Source organism: Prionailurus bengalensis, chromosome A1 (assembly GCF_016509475.1).
Source record: "Prionailurus bengalensis isolate Pbe53 chromosome A1, Fcat_Pben_1.1_paternal_pri, whole genome shotgun sequence".
Lineage (NCBI taxonomy): Eukaryota > Metazoa > Chordata > Mammalia > Carnivora > Felidae > Prionailurus > Prionailurus bengalensis.
Window position 1 is genome coordinate 136,592,612 of NC_057343.1, and position 23,321 is coordinate 136,615,932.

At 41.6% G+C, this 23,321-nt stretch overlaps 2 protein-coding genes across 3 annotated transcripts in view; one reads left to right on the forward strand and one right to left on the reverse strand.

The window, feature by feature from the left end:
• CDK7 (cyclin dependent kinase 7) overlaps positions 1-9,178 on the forward strand; it is a 60,738-nt gene extending 51,560 nt beyond the window's left edge. Inside the window, exon 12 of the mRNA XM_043585507.1 lies at positions 8,951-9,178. Coding sequence (XP_043441442.1) covers positions 8,951-8,958 — 8 coding nt within the window. The 3' untranslated portion in view covers positions 8,959-9,178. The remainder of the gene's footprint in view (positions 1-8,950) is intronic.
• The window catches only part of CCDC125 (coiled-coil domain containing 125), a 30,672-nt gene extending 11,569 nt beyond the window's left edge, over positions 1-19,103 (reverse strand). Inside the window, exons 1-6 of one of the 2 annotated variants that reach the window (XM_043585064.1) lie at positions 18,711-19,103; positions 11,120-11,469; positions 8,529-8,587; positions 6,959-7,045; positions 6,097-6,174; positions 5,314-5,399 (exon numbers count right to left, since the gene is read on the reverse strand). In XM_043585064.1, coding sequence (XP_043440999.1) covers positions 5,314-5,399; positions 6,097-6,174; positions 6,959-7,045; positions 8,529-8,587; positions 11,120-11,429 — 620 coding nt within the window. In that variant the 5' untranslated portion in view covers positions 11,430-11,469; positions 18,711-19,103. Of the gene's footprint in view, positions 1-5,313; positions 5,400-6,096; positions 6,175-6,958; positions 7,046-8,528; positions 8,588-11,119; positions 11,470-12,820; positions 13,000-18,710 lie in introns of those variants that run through there. The other variant, XM_043585140.1, reaches the window with a different exon arrangement.
• Between the last annotated feature and the right edge of the window lie 4,218 nt (positions 19,104-23,321).

The window sequence follows — 23,321 nt, forward strand, 5'->3', positions numbered from 1 at the left end:
TTATGCATTGCTAGTAGGAATGCAAAGTGGTACAAACCTTACAGACAAGAATTTGATAACATCTAATAAATCTACATATGAATTGAACTTTTGACCCAGCAATTCTAAGAATTTACATCAGAAGTACATCTCCCAACAACACAAAAATATATATTTCAAAGCTGTTTACTGAAGCACTGTTTACAACCGCAAGATACTGGAAACAATCTAAGTGCCTATATATGGGAGAATAGTTGAGTACACTATGGCACATCCACACAATGGAGTGGTTTCCTGGATGTATTGTTAAAAAGGAAAAACAGTGCAAAAGAATATGTACAGTCAGCTGTTCTTTGGTGTAAGAAAGAAGGAGAAATAAGAAAACAAACATATCTGCCAATTTGTGCAAACAGAAACAGAGGAATGATAAATCAGAAAACAGTAACTGGTTATCTATATAGATAGTGAGGGGAAGGAAAGATGGCAGGTTGGGAATGGGGTAGGGGCCCTGGGGGGAGAATGACATTTCTGAGTATACCTCAGAATAGTTCTGACTTTTGGAAGCATGTCAGTGTTTTATAAGATCAAAAATAGATCAGACGAGTAAATAAATCAACAAGGATGACGAAACAACTCTAAAACAGAATATAGATAAAAACAAATGAACTTAAATGAATTGTATAACCACAGAAAGAGAAAAAAAACTAAAGTCAGTTTTGAACACTTGTTTTGACTGGATCCCCTCAGGCGAGAAACAAAACTGCAAACAAATATTGAACTCTAGTTAGTAGGTTTGATTTTGCAATGGTGTGTATTAGCAATTCTAAAGCTACTTTCTGCATATTCTGTCACAACAAATAAGTAAACATTGGGTGAAAAGAGCCAGGTTTCTCACTGGAAGTTACAAATATGGAAATGAGCAAGGCTCAAATGCACCCTGGGGTGGTGGGTTGCAGTTGAAGATATGGGTGTGAACTCAAGGGTTCTGAACAGAGAGCGATGAAGAGGTAGATGTATATGTCAGTGTGTGCGTGTGCATTTCCAGTCGTCCTCTCAGAGGACCTCTTAGCAATGACTTCCAGTAGCCATAAGCACACCTAGCACTAAGATCTTGATTTCTAAACACCATTCCCCGCTAAAAGGAACCAGGAATCCTTGGAAAGATGCCAATATTGTAAGCATAGTGGCCTATTACCTCTTGTACCAGAAAGCAAGAAAGTGCTCCAACAATAACAGGGAGGTGTCATAAAGCCACAGGAGCCAGCTTGAAGGGGCTCCCATTGACTGAAGTTGGAAAACTGTATGCAAAAAAGAAATTATGATAGTAACCCATTGAATAATGCAAGAATTCATGAATCCATTTTGGTATAAACAAATGGGGGAGGAAAAAAGCTCTTAAAATGCCAGCAAATGAATATAGAAGGAATAACAGAAACCGTCATAGTAATGACTGCTTCAGGCAGACTAAGCAGTGGATGTAAAACTAGTGGGTGAAAATCCGATAAATCACATAATCTCACAGCATCTCCCCACAAGATGCTTACTAACCAGAAGGGGGAAAATAATGGCTTTATAGTGGAAAATGAGGGCAGATACCACCCCTTAACCAAATAGTCAATATTCACATGCGAGGAACGGGACAAATCCACATTGCAGGCTCCCTGATATGATGCACTAATAACACATTGTTTCAGTAGTAATAGTGCTCCAAATGCATAACCTGAATCGAATTCAGAAACATCAGACATCTCCAATGTAGTATATTCTATAACCACCCTGTCCTCTTCAAAAAATGTCAAGGACAAAGAAGCACTGATAAATGTTCCAGATGTTTTCCCCTTCCTTCGCCCTCCCTTACTCCTCATAGCTGTTTCAGATTAAAGGGGACGGAAGTTTAGATATGACAACCAAATGCAATGCGTGATTCTGGACTGGATCCTAGAACACAGGAATTTTTTTTCTTTTGATATAAGGGTATGTATTACTAGGATAATTAGCAAATCTAAATAAGGGCTGTAGGTTAAACAAGAATATTAGGAGGCACCTGAGTGGCTCAGTCAGTTGAACCTGGTTCAACTCAGCTCAGCTTGGTTTCAGCTCAGGTCATGATCTCAGGGCTTCGTGGATTCAGACCCCTCCATCAGGCTCTGTGCTGGCGGCACAGAACCTACTTGGGATTCTCTCTCTCTCTCTCTCTCTCTCTCTCTCTCTCTCTGTCCCTCCCTCACTCTGTCTCTCTCAAATAAACTTTAAAAAAATAGAGTATTAGGTTAATGTCTTAATTTTGATCATTTTACTATGGTTATGACAGAGTTATGTCCCTTTTAATTTTTATTTATTTCTTTAAGTTATTTTGAGAGAGAGAACATGGGCAGGGAAAGGGCAGAGAGAGATGGAGAGAGAGGATATCAAGCAGGCTCCTAGCAATCAGCACAGAGCCCGACAAAGGACTCAAACTCACGAACTGGGAGGTCATGACCCCACCTGACAACAAGAGTCAGACGCTTAAACGACTGAGCTACCCAAGCGCCCGAGTATGTCCCTTTTTAAAAAACACAAACTGAAGTATTTAGAATAATGAGGCCTTATATGCAGCTTACTCTTAAATGGCTCAGATATCTATCTGTATCCACATATGTAACTATAAAGAAGACAGAATGTTAAAGCAAATGTGGTAAAGAGTTCTACTTTGGAGAATCTTGAAGATATACAGGATTTCTTTGTACTATTCTTGCAACTTTTCTATACATGTTCAGTTATCTCAGACTGAAAGTTAATAATAAATTAAAAATTAGGTATTAAAGCCATCTATAATCCCAGATACCAAATCAGTTTATCAGTGACTGACTTTATAATATGTGTATGTTATAATTTAAAGTTACTAAATAGAGGCGCCTGTGGCTCAGTCAGTTAAGCGTCTGACTTCGGCTCGGGTTGTGATCTTGCAGCTCGTGGGTTCGAGCCCTGCGTCGGGCTCTGTGCTACCAGCTCAGAGCCTGGGGCCTATTTATGATTCTGTGTCTCCTTCTCTCTCTGTTCCTCCCCTGCTCATGCTCTGTTGCTCTCTCTCTCAAAAATAAAGATTTAAAAAAATTAAAAAATAAAGTTACTAAATAAATTCATACTAATAAAAATTGCTTAAAAGATATATGAAAAACAAATGCCAATGATAAAATAACTTGGAAAACATGGCTCTTACATTGCTTTTTATTTTTTTATGTTTATTTTTTGAGAGAGAAAGAGAGAGCAAGCTGGGGAGGGGCAGATATAAAGGGAGAGAGAGATCCCAAGCAGGCTCCATGCTATCAGGAGAGGGCCTGACACAGGCAGGGCTCGAACCCATGAACAGTGAGATTATGACCTTAGCCAAATCCAAGAGTCAGACGCTTAACCAACTGAGCCACCCAGCACCCCTAAAATTTGTTGTTGTTGTTGTTTTTGTTTTTTTTAAGAGGGAGAGAGAGAGAGGGAGCAAATAAGTGAGGGGCACAAGGAAAGACAGAGACAGAGAGGTAGAACTCACCTAATGTGGGACTCAAACCCACCAACCAGGAGATCATGACCTGAGCCAAAGTCAGATGCTTAACAACCGAGCCATCCAGGTGCCCTAGAGTTTTTTTATTTTTTAATTTATTTTTAAATTTTTTTTAACATTTATTCATTTTTTTTGAGAGACAGAGACAGAATGTGAGCAGTAGAGGGACAGAGAGAGGGGGAGACAGAATCTGAAGCAGGCTCCAGGCACAGAGCCCAACATGGGGCTCAAATTCACAAACCATGAGATCATGAGCTGAGCTGAAGTTGGTCACTTAACCGACACCCAGGCACCCCAAGTTTTTTTTATATTTTATTTTATTTATTTTATTTTTTATTTTATTGCCTAGCATTTTTTTTAATTTTATTTTTTTTTAATTTATACCCAAATTAGTTAGCATATAGTGCAACAATGATTTCAGGAGTAGATTCCTTAATGCCCCTTACCCATTTAGCCCATCCCCCCTCCAGTAACCCTCTGTTTGTTCTCTATATTTATGAGTCTCTTCTGTTTTGTCCCCCTCCCTGTTTTTATATTATTTTTGTTTCCCTTCCCTTAGGTTCATCTGTTTTGTCTCTAAAAGTCCTCATATGAGTGAAGTCATATGATATTTGTCTTTGACTAATTTCACTTAGCTTAATACCCTCCAGTTCCATCCACGTAGTTGCAAATGGAAATTTTTTTTTTTTTATTTTTAACATTTATTTTTGAGAGAGAGAGACAGAGTATGAGTGGGGGAGGAACAGAGAGAGAGGGAGACACAGAATCCAAACCAGGCTCCAGGCCCTGAGCTGTCAGCATAGAGCCTGATGTGGGGCTTGAACCCACAAACTGCAAGATCATGACCTGAGCAGAAGTTGTGCACCTAACTAACTGGCTGAGCCACCCAGGTGCCCCTTTTTATTTTTAATGTTTATTTAATTTTGAGAGGGAGAGCACGCCCGTGCAAGCGGAAGAGGGGTAGAGAGAGGCGGACAAAGGATCCAAAGTGGACTCTGGGCTGACAGTAGAAAGCCCAATGCGGGGCTTGAACTCATGAAATGTGAGATCGTGACCTGAGTCGAAGTCAGATGCTTAACTGACTGAGCCACACAGGCGCCCCTAAAGTTTTTTTTTTCTTTAAGTTTATTTTGTGAGAGAGAACGCGTGCAAGCTTGAGCAGAATAGCAGAGCAGGGGTGGATGTGGGAGGCGGGGAGGGGAGGAATTCCAAGCAGCGGGATCTCCAGTCTCACAGTGTAGAGCCTGATGTGGGGCTCGAACTCCCAAACAGTGAGATCATGACCTAAGCCACAATCGAGGGTTGGACGCTTAACAGAATGAGCCACCGAGGTGCCCCTTATATTGCTTTTTAAAATACAGTTTATAGGGGAACCCGGCTGGCTGGCTCAGTTGGTAGTGAGTGCATGCAACTCTTGACCTCAGGGTTGTGAGTTCAAACCCTACTGTGGGCATTAAGCCCAATAAAATATAGTTTATTTATATTATATAAAAAGATAATACTAACAGAAAAATATGGAACAGTGAAGTGGATAAGCAGTAAGAATTTTATAATATTCACAGTTAGCTCAGAGAAGGAGAAAAGAAAGCCTAAGCTACATTTAAATTATACACACTTTATGGGGTGCCTGGCTGGCTCCGTCGAAAGAGCATGTAACTCTTGATCTTGTGGTCATGAGTTCAAGCTCCACATGGGGATTAGAGATTATTTAAATATTAAAACAATAAAAATGTAAGTAAATAAATTATACACACTTTAGAAATTTCCAAAGAAAAAGTACAGAATAAAAATATACAAACCTGTCATATTTTTGGGCCCATGATTCTTCTATATTTTTAAATCTATTCTGATCAAATTCTATTTCCCATTGCAAGGCATTTATTTCCTATAGAAAGAAAATAGGACTTTTCTTGGAAAATTACTACAAATAAATCATTTCAGGACATTGTAAATAGCTGAAATAAATCATTTAATCATTTAACAAATAGGTTAAAGAGAAACTAATTATTCAAAAAGAGTTTATGACATTTAAAAACACGTACAACATGCCTCTTTAGCACTCAAGAAGAGCTTTGCCAAAGCTTACTTACTATGAGAAAAATTTCACATTGTTTAGCTTCAAAATTTGCTTCTCAGAACCTAGATTCCTCATCACCCCTACCCCCAACCTATACAGACCCAGCAACAAAATCCATTCCTGGGAGTGTGAGCCCAGGACACTCCCATTGAGGGAGGGTTCAGGAGAAACAGAACAAGACCTTCCAAGATGACTCCTTACTACTATTTTCATGACAATGAGGTGGTCAGAAAGAGGCAGGCTCTGCCAAGCAAGCAGAGAAGGAGCAAAAGAAAAGAAAATTTATAGTAAGTGTCAAGCTTCCTACTACCTTAAAATGAGGAAATAAAAGAAATCTTAATTGTTTGCCCATGTAACAATATGTTTTGGATTGTAAGTTCCAAAAGGGACGGGACTGTATAAAAAAGCACAACAAACAGACATCCATTAGTCTTGTGGTTTTTAAAGGAAATGCTATTTGAAAGCTTGGTAGTTTGAACAAGTCTACACTAAAAGTGGCAAATACCTTCTCCAAGGATCTCTTTTGTTCCATAGTTTTTTGAAGCATCACTTGAGTATGACTTGTGGCTTTGCCAAATATTGCCTAAGAAAAATAAAAATCATACCAGTATACATTAAATTTTTCATCACTCCTTTATGCACAGTAAGGTTCACATTTTTATTCTAAGACAGTAGAAAACCAGAGAATTTCCACAGAGACCACCTTTTATGGAGAATTTGATAGTTCAAAAGTCAGCAGATCTTCGCTCGGCTATCCTGATGAATAGAGTGAATGAATGAATGAACTTTCCACACAAAGACTGGTACGTGAACAAATAGAGCAATGTTACTCATAACAGCCCCAAAGAGGAAACAATGTAAGTGCCCATTAACTGGTGAATGGATACACAAAATGTGGTATATCTACACAATGGAATATTATTAGGCAATAAAAAGGAAGAAAATACTGACACGTGCTACACCATGCAGGAGCCTCAAAAACATGTTAACTAAAAGAATCCAGACACATGTCGTATCGTTCCATTCATATGAAATAGAAAAGACAAATCCAAAAGACAGTAAGATGACTGGTTGTCTAAGGTTGGGGATGGGAATGGGGAGGGACTGCTAATGGATTAGAGGTTCCTTCTGGGGAATACTGGGGAAATGTTCTAGAATTAGACTGGTTAGTCTAATTAGAGATGGTTATCCAACTCCAGTAAGGATAAATTGTATGCTGAAAACAAGTGAAATTTATGGTATATAAATTTTACCTCAGTAAAAGTTTTAAAAAAATCTACGCCTTCAAAAAAGCTATTTTAAGCACAGATGCTTTTGTTTTAAAAGATAAAATCATACTACCTAAAAATTTAAAAATAACTTCTTACCATGCTTTGAAGAATTTTCAGTGCTTCTTCTTTACCCTCAAGTTGTCTCTGAGACGCCTCAAGTTCAGTTTTTAAAATTTCTACCTCCTAAAGAGAGAAGTAAGATTAGTCTACCCATCTGCAAGATGTGCAACCCCAAATGTGGATAGTTTACATGTAAGCTCAGTGTGCACTGACTCTAAGCACTTTGACCTTATAAAAGAGGTTTGAAATTCCTCCACTGTTCATAAGTGGCCCAGGCAGGCTTTACACTGAGACTCTTACTATCCAGTTGTAAGTAAAAGTCCAAATCTTTTGCTTTTATCCTTCTAGACCACACAGCTAATAATCTGAAAAAAATCTTTAGAGCACAAAAATAAGCACATGATCATCCACAAAGCTATAGTAGCTATTATCGGTTGAACTGTCCTCCCCACCAAGTAAAGATATGCCCAAATCCTAACTCCTGGTACTATGAATGTGACCTTATTTGGACACAGGGTTTTTGCAGATATAATCAGGTTAAAATGAGGTTATACTGGATTATATAGGCCTCAATCCAATGACTGGTGTCTTAAGACGAGGGAAATGTGGGCACAGACACAAAGGGGAGAAGGCCACGTGACAGTAGAGGCAGAGACTGGAGTGAAGTGGCTATGAGCCATGGAATGCCAAGACTGACAGGGGCAACCTCCAGAAGCTAGGAAGAGGCAAAGAAGATTCTCCTCTAGACCTTCCAGAGGGAACATGGCCAGCTGACATCTTGATTTCAGATTGCTAGCCTCTAGATCTGAGAACAAATCTCTGTTGTTTTAGCCACCTATTTATGGTGCTTTGTTACAGCAGCCCTAGAAAACGAAAATGGTAGCTTTCACCAGAAGTCACACACACACACACACACACACACACACACACACACACACACACACTAAGATGGGCTTCCTCCTTCCCAAAAGACAGGCACCCTGCATAGAAATTCCTACTGCCAGCAGGGCCTCAGAGCACCAAGAATACTTTCTGGTCTTCTGATTTCAAAGAGGTTAAAATAAGTCAGCTTATTTCAAGCCTCACGCACAGGGAAGACAGATGGAAGCAAGTTTATAACTGTTCTCTCCAGGAGCAGATTAGAGAAGTCATGAAAGATTAGGGGTGAGAAGTGAATTGGAGGGCATGTTTACGTAAAAAGCTTTCTTGAGAGATGAGGATAAGAAACAGGAGGCCAGTTGAAAGTTACGAGCTTTACACTGTGGCTCATGCAGAATATGTGGAAAGCCAACATTGCCTTCCATACAATTTTAGCATTACTTAAAATATCCATCAGTGGGCTATATTCTCATGAGAATTTTTTTTTAATGTTTATTTAGTTTTGAGAGAGTGTGTGAGAGGGGCAGAGAGAGAAGGAGACACAGAATCCAAACAGGCTCCAGGCTCTGAGCTGTCAGCACAGAGCCTGACGCAGGGCTTGAACTCATGAACTGTGAGATGATGACCTGAGCTGAAGTCAGACACTGAACCGACTGAGCCACCCAAGTGCCTCATGAGAATTTTTATAGAAGCCACAGACTTTATAGAAGTCCTATAGAGGACTTACCTCTAAAGTATCATGAAGACGTTGCTTTAATTCGACATTTGACAATTCTGAATTAGAATCTATTAAGGGAGAAAAAAAACACTTCAATATATTCTTTAACTAGAATACAGCACATCTGTTTATAAAATATCAAATGCAGCTTTGTGCCAAGAGGAAAGAACTGTAACAAACCAAATAATGGTAAAAATAGGTAGCTTAAAACATTTCACAAATGAAAAGACACATACTTTTGAATAAAAAGACTTTAAAAAAAGGAGTCTCTACTAAACTGTTGTTAACTAATTGGTTAATTATTACATGCAAAACAGTACTTAAAAACATGAATGTTGGTGAGTGAAATAAATTTTGGTGTTTGGCTTAAGTTTGATCAATACAGTGATATGAATATCTAAGAAATAACCTGAATTTAATTTCTTTCCAAGGAGAATGACTAGAAGTCTCCTGTAACTTCAATTATTCTCTCCTTAATGTGATCAATTGACACATTAAACTGAGCTTCCCAGGAGCTTCATTTTCATTGTGGTCTCACTGGCAATAGAAAAACATTAAAGTGGTAAATTACAAGCAAGAAGATTAAGAAGAAGTAAAAGGAAGAAAAGATTTTTTAGAAAGAGTATTTTGAGGGACATTAAAAACTTCTCGAAACAATTTTTTTCTTTGCTGTTCTGAACTTTCACTATGGTGGTTTCCAACGCAAAACCTAAATCTTGGTTTTACTCTGATGACAGGGGCTCCAAGAAGGGACCAGTGACACTGGTTTGGCAATGACATGTTGCGTTGTAGTAATCCTTGTGGTAGGCAGAGCAAGGGCCCTAAAGATGCCCACATCTTAATCCCCAGAACCTGGACAGACATGGCAAAAGGGACTTTTCGGTGTAATTAAATTAAGGACTGGATTAAATTAATTACCTGGATTATCCAGGTGACCCACTGTACTCACAAGGGTCCTTATAAGTGAAACAGGGAGGCAGGAGAGTCAGTGTCAGGGTGAAGCAGTATGAGAAAGACTTGAACAGCCATTGCTGCCTTTGAAGATGGAGGATGGCGGCCATGGGCCAAGGAATGCAGGCGAGCTCTAGAAGCTGGAAAAGGCACAGGAATGGATTCTCCCCTAGAGTCTCCAGAAGGAATGCAGCCTTGCCAACAACTTGGTTTTAGCCCAGTAAAACCCATTTTGGACTTCTGACCTATGGAACTGTAAGATAATAAATTTGTGTTAAAAATTTTAAGGCATTAAATTTGTGGTGACTTGGAAATGACCTATTAGCAATAAGAAACCAATACAATATCCTTACCTAGGACCAGGCTAATTTGAGATAAAAGTCTGTAACCCAACAACACAGGAGCTCATAGTTTTACTGTTACATATTTATATCCCAGTGGTTTCCTCATATTTTTATAAAGGTATTTTAGCATCATGTACTGTTTTCAACATCTTGCTTGCAAAGCAGAACCCATCCTCTATACGTGATGAGGAATTAAAAGAATAATATATAAATAATCCCATGCTAATTTCAAGAAGGATTCTGAAAGATGGTGATAAAATCCCCATCTGCTACATGCTTTTGGCAAATCTAAAACCATGTTTCTTACATTATTTTCATGTTGTTCTAATTTGTGTCTGTTCCACTCTAGTGGGGGAAGTTTTACAACATGGATTACAAAAGATTCAGCCAGATAAAAGCTGTGCCACCATGTAGGCATGGAGTCACCCCTGGACTCCCAGCCATTTTGGAGTTGTAACATTCTATCACAATGTGATTCTGAATTTTGTTCTTTCCTTAATAAATGGCATAATTGATTTTGGGTTATGATAAATTATGATTCATTTTTTGAGGGGCACCTGGCTGGCTCAGTCAATGGAGTATGCAACGCTTGATCTCAGGGTTAGGAGTTCAAGCCCCACATTGGGTATAAAAGTTACTTTTAAAAAAGATTAATTTTTAGAGGGAGGATTTCATGACATTCCTAAAATAACCAGAAGCATACATGTTCTGCCTGGAATACTCCTTCCCCAGATAAGTACCAGGCTTGGGCATCAGTTCACTCCAGTGTTCAAAAGCCACCTCCTTAGAGAGGTGACCCTGGCCTGACCCTTGCCTGAAATAGCATGCTGCGGCCCCTCCAGATACTCACCATGCCTGCATTTAACTACTGGGAGATTTATTTTTTCTCTCCTCTACTAGAATGTGAACTGTAACATGGAGACTATTTTGTTCACTAATGTTGTTCCCAGAGCCTAGAACTGCCCCTGGCACCTAACAGGTGCCAAATAAATACTTGAATAAGAAAAAAATACTTGAATAAGAAAAAAAAAAAAAAAAGATAACACACACCACTAAATCACACACCCACAAAAGCAAGGTAGGTAATCACTGATAGCACTAACATATCTGTATTAATGCAGAATAACTACTGTAGTTCACAATTTGTGCAATACTTGGAAATGAAAACATGAGTTACTTTTGTACTATCACCAATCCCAAGAGGTGAATAAAGATGAATTCTCAAAATCCACTACAGTGACCTATTGTCATGTGTTGAAATCCACAGGGGAGAAGAAGGAGGGAGAGGGATCGAGGCATTTTTACCAGTGCTACTTTGTCGTCTGTGGTGGGAAGTGCTGGACTCTTCAGGGTGTGTATCCTGGGAGCTCTTATGCCTGGAATACTGAAAAATGGCACCACTTCTTTCTTCCCTCGTTCCTGGAAAGGGGGGAGGGCTAAAGTTCTTTCCATCCGATCTTTTTCTAGATGTAGACAGATGTGAAACTTGCACTTCATAAATACTGCTGGGCCTTCTCCCGAGGCCATACCCTAAGTCGCCTTCTGCCATGTCATCGTCCTCAGTTTCCCAGGTCGGCACCTCTGCCTCACTCGGCGGCCTCACCACCCTGCTCATCAGCCAGATGCCGTATTTAACATAAGGAAAAACAGGGTATCTGTGGTTAAGAGAAACAATTTAAAAACCATCAGTATAATAAAGTTGGGGTTTCGAGGGGAGAAAAGTTTCTTTCTCTATTATACAGGCACGACTATCCCAGCGATGCATCAGCACACAAACATCTCTTGCAATCCGGTTCAAGATGTTTAACATTTAAGGACTTTTTAGGTAGGAAATGATCAGCCTCTTATTTCAAAGACTGCAGTGAATTGTAAGGAAGCAGGAAAACCTTTTACTGAATCCAGTAATCTACTGATCAGGATAAAGCAAATCAGACTTTGCCAAGGAAAGAGAAAGGGTTTGTTTTTCACCAGCCTAGGAGCTACGTGAAATTCAGGGAATCCCTGCAAAACGGAACTTGCAGGGAGTACATAGAGCACCCTGCCCCTGTCCCTTCATGGCCTTGCGTGCACTTCAGGTGCTCATGGCTCTTACAGCCTGTCCTGTAGCCCTCTGTACTATGGGAACATCTTCTGTTTTTCTGCAGACACAGCAGGGTTTTTGTACCTGAGACGATGATAGGTGGGAAGGAAGTACCCCCTCTCTTTCTTTATCAGACTGTGTGTTCAAGGCCCTCCACTGTTTTCACAACACAGCATAGAAGTCAAAGTCCTTTCGATGGCTCGCCTCTGACTGCATGCCCTCCTAGGCTGGCCACCCTGGCTGGCTTCCCCAGCGTTCCTGGCACAGAGCTGGGGTTCCCTCTGGCTGGAACACTCTTCCCCAGACAGTTGCTCAACTGGTTCCTCACCTCCTATGGGTCTTTCCTTCAGTGACACCTCAGTGACTGACACCAGATCTAAAATTGCAAACTCCTCCTCCTCCTCCTTCCCTAATTTATTTTTCCCCTAGCACTTAGGGCCTTCTAACATACCCCTCCATATTTTAGTCATTTTTCAAGTCACACCATGAAAGGCAGGAGGTAGTACAAAAGTGGGAGCCTAGCAAAGCCAAAGGTGATTCTGCCCTGCCTATGATGCCTCTCAAAAGGCCGAGCGACCTAAAACTTTTCCTCTGCCAGAGCCCAAACCTGCTTAAGATGGCCCAAAGTGGAAAGTAAGGTCCATCACTGGGATCATCACTGCATTCCCAATGCTGAAAACAGTATCTGAGACGTAATCAGAGCTCAATAAATACTTTTTAAATAAGGTGAATGAAGGAATAAACAAATTCCCTTCCTGTAGGGCAGAAAAATAGTCACCTCGGCAAGACTCCAACCTAAATACTGGGAAGCTAACTGCCTGCCCTTCTTCCCAAAGGAAAACATTCCAGATAAAAATGCCTTACAGAGAAATTACCACCACTGAGCCCTCCCCATGTGGAGACGAAGGACCACTGTAGGCACCTACCTGTTGGCTGCAGAGCACCTTAAATGCTCAGCCTTGTTCTCTTGTACACAGTAGTACAGGAAGAACTTTCACCACCAGGCATTTCAGAATAGCTGTTTTGCTGTAGTTGTTTAGAAATATCTCATCCTTTTCTCAAGATTCATTTTTTATTGTTTTTTTTTTTTCACCTTTATTTTTGAGAGAGAGACAGAGCATGAGTTGGGAAGGGACAGAGAGAGAGGGAGACAAAGAATCTGAAGCAGGCTCCAGGTTCTGAGCTGTCAGCACAGAGCCCTGACACAGGTCTCGAACTCACGAATTGTGAGATCATGACCTGAGCCGAAGTCAGACAGTTAACAGACTCAGCCACCCAGGTGCCCCAAGATTCATTAAAAAAAATAAATAAATACATAAATACATACATACATACATCTGACATCTCTTCTAAATATATCCTGCTATTTACATAATTGCTTACCAGGACTTTAAAAAATAATTAAATCTTAAACTTGCATTTTTTAGTGAGATGTTTCTCTTATTCTTCCACTATTAAAACCACACAAATGGGGCACCTTGGTGGCTCAGTCGTTTAAGCCTCCAACTCTTGATTTTGGCTCACAGTTTGTGAGATTGAGCCCTGCATCAGGCTCTGTGCTGACAGTGTGGAGCCTGCTTGGGATTCTTTCTCCCTCTCTCTCTGCCCCTTCCATGTGCTCTCATGAGCTCTCTCTCAAAACAAACAAATAAACAAACTTAACCACCCCCCTCCCCCTACACACACATAGTTGAAGAGGTTTCTGTTGTTTTTAGGGTTTAAAGTACCATATTCTTTCAGTATTTGAAAGCCAAGGCCCTTAAAGATTCGAAGACATAACATCATAAAAGAAGGTAAATGGACAGAAAGACATTCAACATCAGTAGCTGTCAGGGGATTGTAGATTTAAACTACAATGACAGTCTGTTACATACCACTGTCAATTCTAAGTATTGCTGCGGATATAGACATACATAGTAGGCAGGAGTATAAAATGGTACAGCCACTGTGGAAAATTTTGGTAGTTTCTTTTAAACAAGTGATCCAGGGAAATGAAAACATATGTTCACACAAAGATGTATGGATGACTGTTCACAGCATTACTCAAACGGGCTCCAAACTGGAAACAACCCAGATGTACAACAGAAAAACAAATTGTTAAGTCCATACAACAGAATATATTCAGAAATAATGAATTTCTAATACATGTAACAACGTGGATGAGTCTGAGAGACATTATGCTAACACAGGAAGCCCATCCTCTGTGAAATCCTGGCGAAACTAATGTATAACGGACAACAGATCAGTGGTTGCCTAGGGTGGAAGGCTGACTGCAGAGTGCAGGAGGGAACTTTTGGGAGGTGGTAGAAATGTTTTGGTTTTGACTTGTTTTTTTGTGTGTTTAAACACAAAAAACAAGGGACCTTTAACTGCATTAGGGGACAAGATGAGAAATGTGTTGATCAATTGTATCCTCCTAGATAAGCAAATTATTAAACTGGATGCTCTAAATCAGCAAGAATTTCTTTTTCAATGATATAATAATAGCACTTGTTGCTTCTTTTCTGTGTGCTAGGCACTATTTTAATGTTTTTCTTAGATTATTCCATTTAATCTTCACCTTTCAAGACAATAGGGTTATTAAATATAGACAATTAGCTAACGAGAGGTTGAACCAGATTCTGAATCCTGACTCCTAATGTCAGAGACACTGTGACACTCTTAGCTACTGCTTTCTGTCACTGGAAGAATATGAATGAGCGTTACATCAGAATAAACCATGTTTCTATCATTTATGACATCAAACAGTACTAAAAGTAAAAATATTTTTCCCCCAAATTTTTATAAAATCATCTTTGTTCCTTTACAAGTTTATTTCCTAAATAAGTTTTTCTATTTTTATTCATCAAGATAGACAGAAAATAATCCCTAAGGAGCTATGTTTTACCTCTAATGCAAACTCCTGCTTATAAATGCACTCTCACACCTTTGTTAAGGAGGGTATGCTCAGGGCTAGGCAGCCAGCAGTGGAGAAAATGGAATTGGTCAACACAAAGGAAAAAAGTAGTAAGAGGAAAGAGTAAGCAATCACAGGATTAGCTAAGAATATATATGTAATTTTTTGGAAAGGTCATCTGAGCTTTATTGTACATCAATGGTCCACCCTGGAGCCTGCGTCTTAGCATTCCTGGGGATGGTGGTCCTGGGGCCAGCCCCAACCCCAAACCCAAATGCCCCAGCCCTGCCCAGCTCCCAATCCAGTGCTGGGTTAGCATGCTTTGGGAGTAGGGAGGGGTGGGGTGACCAGAATTCTTGTCCACAAAGCCCAGGTGGGGCTTGGTCCTGGGACCCTGGGCTCCTAGGAGGTGGGACAGGGTGGGCTCTTGGGATAGGAGAGCCCCCAATCCTCTGGAGCCCAGATCCTGGCCTACACAGGGGCCCAGCCTGCTGAGTGGGGCCTGGCCTGGCAGATTCTACAGGGTGTCTGTTGGAGCAGCCATGGATGAGAGCATGGCACTCACTCCAGCTCATTCTCCGGTGCAGGCCTGTCTCATCTACTTGCCTGGGGTCACAGCCCCCATGGCTGTCTCTGCCCAGCAGCATGTGTTGCAGGCATCACCTGGGCCTTGGGTAGCAGCAGGCTCTGGTGGCTGGGCTGCGTGGCTAAGAATATTTTTTAATGTGCCACATAAATTCAGGTATCATGGTCTGGTCTTCCTAGCCTTTCTGCTATTCACAGTTAACATAATGAGCTTTCCCATGATCCAATACTCTTACTGTTTTAAAAAATGTAACTTTGGGAACTGGTGGCTGTATACTCTCCCCTTTTTTATATACTTAACATTAATAAACCAAACGACTTTCAGAACACATTTCTTCTAAGAAAAGGAAAATGTTAGAAGTTACTAATGTTCCACTCAGCCAGTTTTAAATATATTCAATGTTGACAACCAGGGAGGCCCAGCAGGATGTGTGACAGAGAAGGCTCTGACTCAGGAGGTCTAAGTTCAAATTTCACTCCACCACGTGCTGCTCTGTGATCTCAGGCAAGTCATTTAACTTCTCAGAGCGCGTTTTCCAATCTCCAAAATGAGTTTAAGCATTACTACTTTATAGGGTCATTTTGGGAACCACTGATATGATATATTTCAAGTCCATGTTTATTGAATTAGAGTTTGGGAGTATTAGTCCCATTGTTAAATGGGAGGATTGGACAAGATGTTTTGGTTCTTTAGGACTCTAAAATTATGGTTCTGGATCATCTTTTCCCAGTGTGTGCCCCATGGGACACTAGTTCTTTGGACTATTAAGTGTTGCTAGGAATAAAAGGGTCCTTCTGGTTTTATTTTTCTATGCTAGTAAAAGCTATGCATGACTGGCCCAAAATTACACAGGTAGTGGAAGAGCCAGAACTAGAAGCCATATCTCTGGCTCCTGGCCCGGTGTTCTGGTCGCTTGGGAAAGGCCACAGGATGAACCAATTACAGACAGTGAGCAATCTTCCTACTTCTGCACTAAAACAACTCTCTGAAAAGGGACCACTGACTTCCTAATTGCTAAATCCAAGATCTAGTCTTGCTCCTCGGTCTCCTCCACCTGTGCAGAAGCTGTGGCACTACTGATCTGCCACACCCAGGCCCCTGGTTGACCTTAGCCCCTCAAACCCTACAGGAATGAGGAACCACCCCATGTCTGCCTGCTCAGGCTCCTTTTCCTCTTTCTGTCCTGCTCTGTATGTTTGGCTTCCACTATTAAACACACTTACACATTTCCAGCTGGATATCCTGCCAGCAATTCAAACACAGCTGTTCAGGGGCGCCTGGGTGGCTCAGTCGATTAAGCGTCTGACTTCAGCTCAGGTCATGATCTCGCAGTCTGTGAGTTCGAGCCCGCGTCGGGCTCTGTGCTGACCGCTCTGAGCCTGGAGCCTGTTTCAGATTCTGTGTCTCCCTCTCTCTCTGACCCTCCCCCATTCATGCTCTGTCTCTCTCTGTCTCAAAAATAAATAAACATTAAAAAAAATTTTTTTTAATAAAAATAAATAAATAAAAAACACAGCTGTTCAAAAACAAACTTACTGCCCTCCCACTCCCACCCTAGATCTATCTCATCCTGAGTCCTCTATTTCTGCAAACGTTTCAACCATGCTCCAAAACACCCAGGTCCAAAACTTTGGGATTTCTCTTTTCCTTGATCCCTTCAGATGCCAAGATGTCTAGGCGCACAAAATCTCCTGAAACCATATCCTTTGGATATTAACTTCACAGCCCTGGCTGGATTTCTTATTACCTCTTCCAGGTGAAACCAATAGTCCCCAAGCCATCCTATACACTGCTGCTCCAAGCACAGATCCAGAGATGCCCCCCTCTTGCCCTAAAACATTCCATGGTTCCCATGCCATAAAGTGTCACCCTGTTATCTACGAGACTCATTTTTACTTCACATGTCAGCTGTCACTGCTTCCTGGACATGTTCTGTGCTTCCATTAAGAAGGACTGCACCGGGGTGCCTGGGTGGCTCAGTTAGTCAAGCGTCCGACTTCAGCTTGGGTCATGATCTCTCTGTGGGTTTGGGCCCCACATTGGGTTCTGTGTTGACAGCTTAGAACCTGGAGCCTGCTTCAGATTCTGTATCTCCTTCTCTCTCTGCCCCTTCCCAGCTTGCACTCTGTCTCTCTCTCAAAAACAAGTAAACATTAAAAAAAAAAAGGACTGCACCTGTGCCCAGTCCTCCTCAGGGCAATCAGTCACCTTCAAGTCTGCTGGTGCTCATCTCCATGCCAGGAACGCTGACTCCTCTGTAGTCCCCCGCAGCTCATGACAGCCACTCCCCCCAGAAGCCCTCCTGACACCCCTGAGCCAGACGTGATCTCTGAGCTTTCCTAGCTCTGTGTTGTACCTTTTAATTTTTTTTTAAGTTTTTATTTATTTAAGTAATCTACACACACAACGCGGGGCTTGAACTCATGACCGCTCTCACAGAAGACCCAGGCAGGCATCCCTGTACCTTTTTAATAGTCCTTTTTCCTGACATGTGTATTGCACACGCCCCTACAGTAGCTCGATGTATCCTTAACTCACTGACCTGTTCAAAGAACGGTGACAGACCAAAATGAAGAAACAGACTCCTGCCCAGAAATCTTGGACTAGAAGCATCCACACCCACTAGCCTGACACTTGCCCTAGCAAACACAATGGTCAAACAGACACCCAATTCCTGTCAGGCTTGGCAAAGAGGAACTAACTTGAGCCCTCCCTGGTGAACAGTGGCCTGCTACACAACACTGCAGCATTATGTTTTTAAACTTTTTATGAAAATAATTTTAGATTTACAGTAAGTTGCAAAGATAGTGCAGAGCTCCTGTATACCCTTTGCTCACACTCCTCTAATGTTAACATTTACCAAAATTAATAAGTTAATATTGACACATGGAATTAACTAAACCACAGACTTTATTGGGATTTCCGCAGTCATTTCTACTGATGTCCTTTTTCTGGTGCAGGACACGTATTTTTAAGGCTCAATACTAATAGGAAAAAATAATGAAGGAGGAGAGGGAAAAGGCAGAAACAGATTCTTTCAAACCTATTCCTTTTTTTTTTTTTTTTTTTTTTTTTTTAACGAGACGAGACCATTAAACTAGCGTTTAGGGGAAAAAAGGCAGCCAGTGGGCCAACTTGTACACAACCTGCCGGGTTTGCACGAATCTGCGCAGCCCGGGTCCCGGGTCCTCCCCACCCGCCGTTCCCACCAGCCCTGCCTGACCAGGCGCCCCCACAACGCCCGTCGCGGCGACCCGACCAGGGGACCGGACCAGGGAATCCCGCCCGGCGCCCAGGACCCCCACCGCCCTCGCGCCCCACCTGGCGCGCTCACCTGGCGCCGAGCCTCCCCGCCGCGCGCGTCGCCGCCCTCCAGCCACGTGACCACGCGCGCCGCCGGGACCGGAAGGAGGGGCGAGGCCGGGCCCGCTGGTTTGGTCAGCTGCCTGCGTGAGCAGGTCGGTTGGCGCGGGAGATGTTAGCTCCCTCCGGCTGCAGAGCCTGGGGTTTGCCCCCTACGAGGCACCGAATTAGAAATGTTAGCGCGGAGACCGAGAGACACAACAAGACCGCGGGCTCTCAGGAAAGGTGAAAATGAGATGGTGCAAACATGAAGTGTGTAGGGGGTAAGCGACCGAGGGATCCGAGCTGAGTCAGTTCAGCGGCGCAGGCGGACCGGGAAAGTAGGCTTTCCGTACTAAGAACGGAGGAGAGCTTTACCGGCGAGAGGAACTTCTGGGGCAGAGGCGTGGCTGTGGGAGGGAACAAGACCAGGGCGGAAAGAGCTGCCACTGGAACTGATTCCGTGGATTTCTAGAGGCGGGCCCTGCCCTCCCCCCCATCCCCCACCCTCCAGAACGTTCAGAGTCTGTAGTGATGAGGGAGCGTGTGGCAAGCTGAGGGCTATAACAGCGCGCACACACATACCCTCACACACCCTCCAAGGTGGGATATGTGTGATACTCCTCAGATGCCCATGGCAGGACAGGAACCTCCTTCATTTTACAGATAACTTAGTAAACTGCAAGGAAAACACAATCTTATCCATAGTCTAATCTCCAGAAACCTATAGACTCCGTTTCCTGGAGCCTTAATATCACCCTCATCAAGATGAAGGGGTTTCAAGTGCTTGCCATGGTGATGTGGGAAACAAAGGCAAATGAAAAATTCTGGTATTGCTTACGGCCCACTGACAAATCCTTGAAGCGGGCAGAGTGACCTTCTTTTAGGAGCTCAGCTGCCTCAATGATGGTACTTTGCTGGGGATAAAAGGGAATCTTGCTTAACATTATCCTGCCCCCTGCCCCTAGGATCCTGTGAGTTTTCTTAAACACATAGAAATTCCTTTGCAAACCTCTTTTATCTTCCCCCCAAGTGTATGTTGGCAATTATACTCCAAGCATATGGCTCCTTATATATATTTGAAGGGTCTCATGTCTGAGGTTTTACTTAACAGTAATAAATGTTTTTCTAACAACAGCTAGCCCCTCAAGGTCCTGGAAACCTTGCTTCCAAAACACTGTCCCTAACCCCATCCCAACCTGAAGGTATATAATCAGTCACTCCTTACAACCCCAGTGCAGCTCTTTCTGCCCACGGGTACTGTCCCCGTGCTTTAATAAAATCACATTTTTTGCACCAAAAACATCTTCAAGAATTCTTTCTTGGCTGTCACCTCCAAACCCTGCCATCACTTGAAACCCCATCAAATAGCTTCAGTGCCTGGGTGAAATGATTTTGATAGTATTTCCTAATATCAACATAATCAAAATAACTTTGGCTGGATTTAAAGATTATTCTGGATTAGAAACAAACAAGTGAACCCTTCTTTGCCTTAGTAGACTTCTTTTATTCTTCCTCTTCTCCAGATTCAGCCCATACTTCCCTTAACCACCCACTTCCCCCAAGTAAACATACCATACTTATATGGAAAACCAGACTTAGAACAAGATCAGTTATAGAACAAGATCAGTGCTCTGTGGATATTAGATGCTCAGAGATTTAAGATTATCTTAAGAGATTTAATGTATTTATTTTATTTTTAATTTTTATTTATCTTTTTAATTTACATCCAAGTTAGCATATAGTGCAACATTGATTTCAGGAGTAGATTCCTTAATGTCCCTTACCCATTTAGCTGATCCCCCCTCCCACAACCCCTCCAACAACCCTGTTTGTTCTCCATATTTAAGAGTCTCTTATGTTTTGTCCCCCTCCCTGTTTTTATATTATTTTTATTTCCCTTCCCTTATTGTCATCTGTTTTGTATCTTAAAGTCCTCATAAGAGTGAATTCATATTATATTTATCTTTCTCTAATTTTGCTTAGCATAATACACTCTAGTTCCATCCACGTAGTTGCATATGGTAAGATATCATTCTTTTTGATTGCTGACTAATACTCCATTGTGTGTGTGTGTGTGTGTGTGTGTGTATGTATATATACATCACCCACATATATATATACATACATGTGTGTATGTATGTGTGTGTGTATATGTATATATACATCACCCACATATATATATACATATATGTATATACATATATGTATATATATATGTATATGTATATATATATGTGGGTGATGTATATATACACCGCATCTTTTTATCCATCCATTGATGGACATTTGAGCTCTTTCCATACTTTGGCTATTGTTGATAGAACTGCTATAAACATTGGGGTGCATGTGCCCCTTTGAAACAGCATACCTGTATCCCTTGGATAAATACCTAGTAGTGTAATTGCTGAGTCGTAGGGTAGTTCTGTTTTTAATTTTTTGAGGACCCTCCATACTGTTTTCCAGAGTGGCTGCATCAGTTTGCATTCCCATCAGCAGTGCAAAAGAGATCTTTTCTCTGCATCATTGCCAACATCTGTTGTTGCCTAAGTTGTTAATGTTGGCCATTCTGACAGGTGAGGTTGTATCTCATTGTGGTGTTGATTTGTATTTCCCTGATGATGAATGATATTGAGCATTTTTTCATGTGTTGGTTGGCCATCTGGATGTCCTCTTTGGAGAAGTGTCTATTCATGTCTTTTGCCCATTTCTTCACTGAATGGTTTGTTTTTTGGGTGTTGAGTTTGAGAAGTTCTTTATAGATTTTGGATACTAACCTTTTATCTGGTATGTCATTTGCAAATATCTTCTCCCATTCTGTCAGTTGCCGTTTAGTTTTGCTGATTGTTTCCTTCGCTGTGCAGAAGCTTTTTATTTTGATGAGGTCCCAGTAGTTCATCTTTGCTTTTGTTTCCCTTGCCTCTGGAGACATATTGAGTAAGAAGTTGCTGCGGCCAAGATCAGAGAGGTTTTTGCCTGCTTTCTGCTCGAGGATTTTGATGGCTTCCTGTCTTACATTGAGGTCTTTCATCCATTTTATTTTTGTGTATGGTGTAAGAAAGTGGTCCAGGTTCATTCTTCTACATGTTGCTGTCCAGTTTTCCCAGTACCACTTGCTGAAGAGACTGTCTTTATTCCACTGAATATTCTTTCCTGCTTTGTCAAAGATTAGTTGGCCATATGTTTGTGGGTCCATTTCTGGGTTCTCTGTTCTGTTCCATTGATCTGAGTGTCTGTTCTTGTGCCATTAGAGATTAATATATTTATAATTTTAAAGTCAATTTTTCTACTATTCTAGCATATTCAATAGCTTTGCAAACCAAAAATAGTTTTTCTTCACTTAAAACTTTGACCGAGGGGCTCCTGGGTGGCGCAGTCGGTTGGGCGTCCGACTTCAGCCAGGTCACGATCTCGCGGTCCAGGAGTTCGAGCCCCGCGTCAGGCTCTGGGCTGATGGCTCAGAGCCTGGAGCCTGTTTCCGATTCTGTGTCTCCCTCTCTCTCTGCCCCTCCCCCGTTCATGCTCTGTCTCTCTCTGTCGCAGAAATGAATAAACGTTGAAAAAAAGAAATTTTAAAAAAAAAAAACTTTGACCGATTTAAAATAGACTTCTTTAACCTTAAAAATATTTCAGAACTTTCCCACTAAAAATATTTTAACTCTGTTTTCTTTATCAGACTTCTCCAGAAAGCATAGATTTGAATGCATGCATATTAAATTTTTATTTAAAAAATGCATGAGTTTATTTTTTAAATATTTTTATTTATTTTTGAGACAGAGACAGAGCATGAGCAGGGGAGAGGCAGGGAAAGAGAGGGAGACACAGAATCTGAAGCCAGCTCCAGGCTCTGAGCTGTCAGGACAGAGCCCGATGCGGGGCTCGAACTCACTGAGTGTGAGATCATGACCTGAGCCGAAGTCGGACGCTCAACCAACTGAGCCACCCAGGTGCCCCTGAAAAAATGCATGAGTTTAAAGTTGGCTTTCATCACCCTTTATGTGCAATGCTGCTAAACTATTGCATAATAAATATGCGGTGAATCTCTTTAAAAAAACTTCTATCTACCAATTTGAGTACATTTCATTATTTTCAAGTTTATTTATTTTGAGAGAGAGAGAGAAAAAACACATGTGCACAAGTGGGGGAGCGGCAGAGAGAGAGAATGAGAGAGAATCCCAACCAAGTGCTGTCAGCCCAGAGCCCACTACGGGGCTCAGTCTCAATCTCAAAAACCAAACCGTGAGATCATGAATGGAGCTGAAACAAGTCAGATAGTTAACTGACTGAGCCACCCAGGTGCCCCAAGAGTATCATGTATATTTTATATACAAATCTGTTTCATATGTGTGTTTACATTTCTCCTAATCTGTGGCTGCTGCTGTTCTTAAGTCTTTTTTTTAAGCAGGCTCCATGGCCAACCTGGGGCTAGAACTCATGACCCTGAGATCCAGTTATGTGCTCTCCTGACTGAGCTAGTCAGGCCCCCCCAATATTAGGTGTCTTTTGAGAGGAAGAGTTTTAAATTTTGAAGTCAAATTTATTGATTCTTTTTTCTTTGGTTTGTGTTTTTTGTGTTCTATCAGATAAATCTTGGCCTAATCAA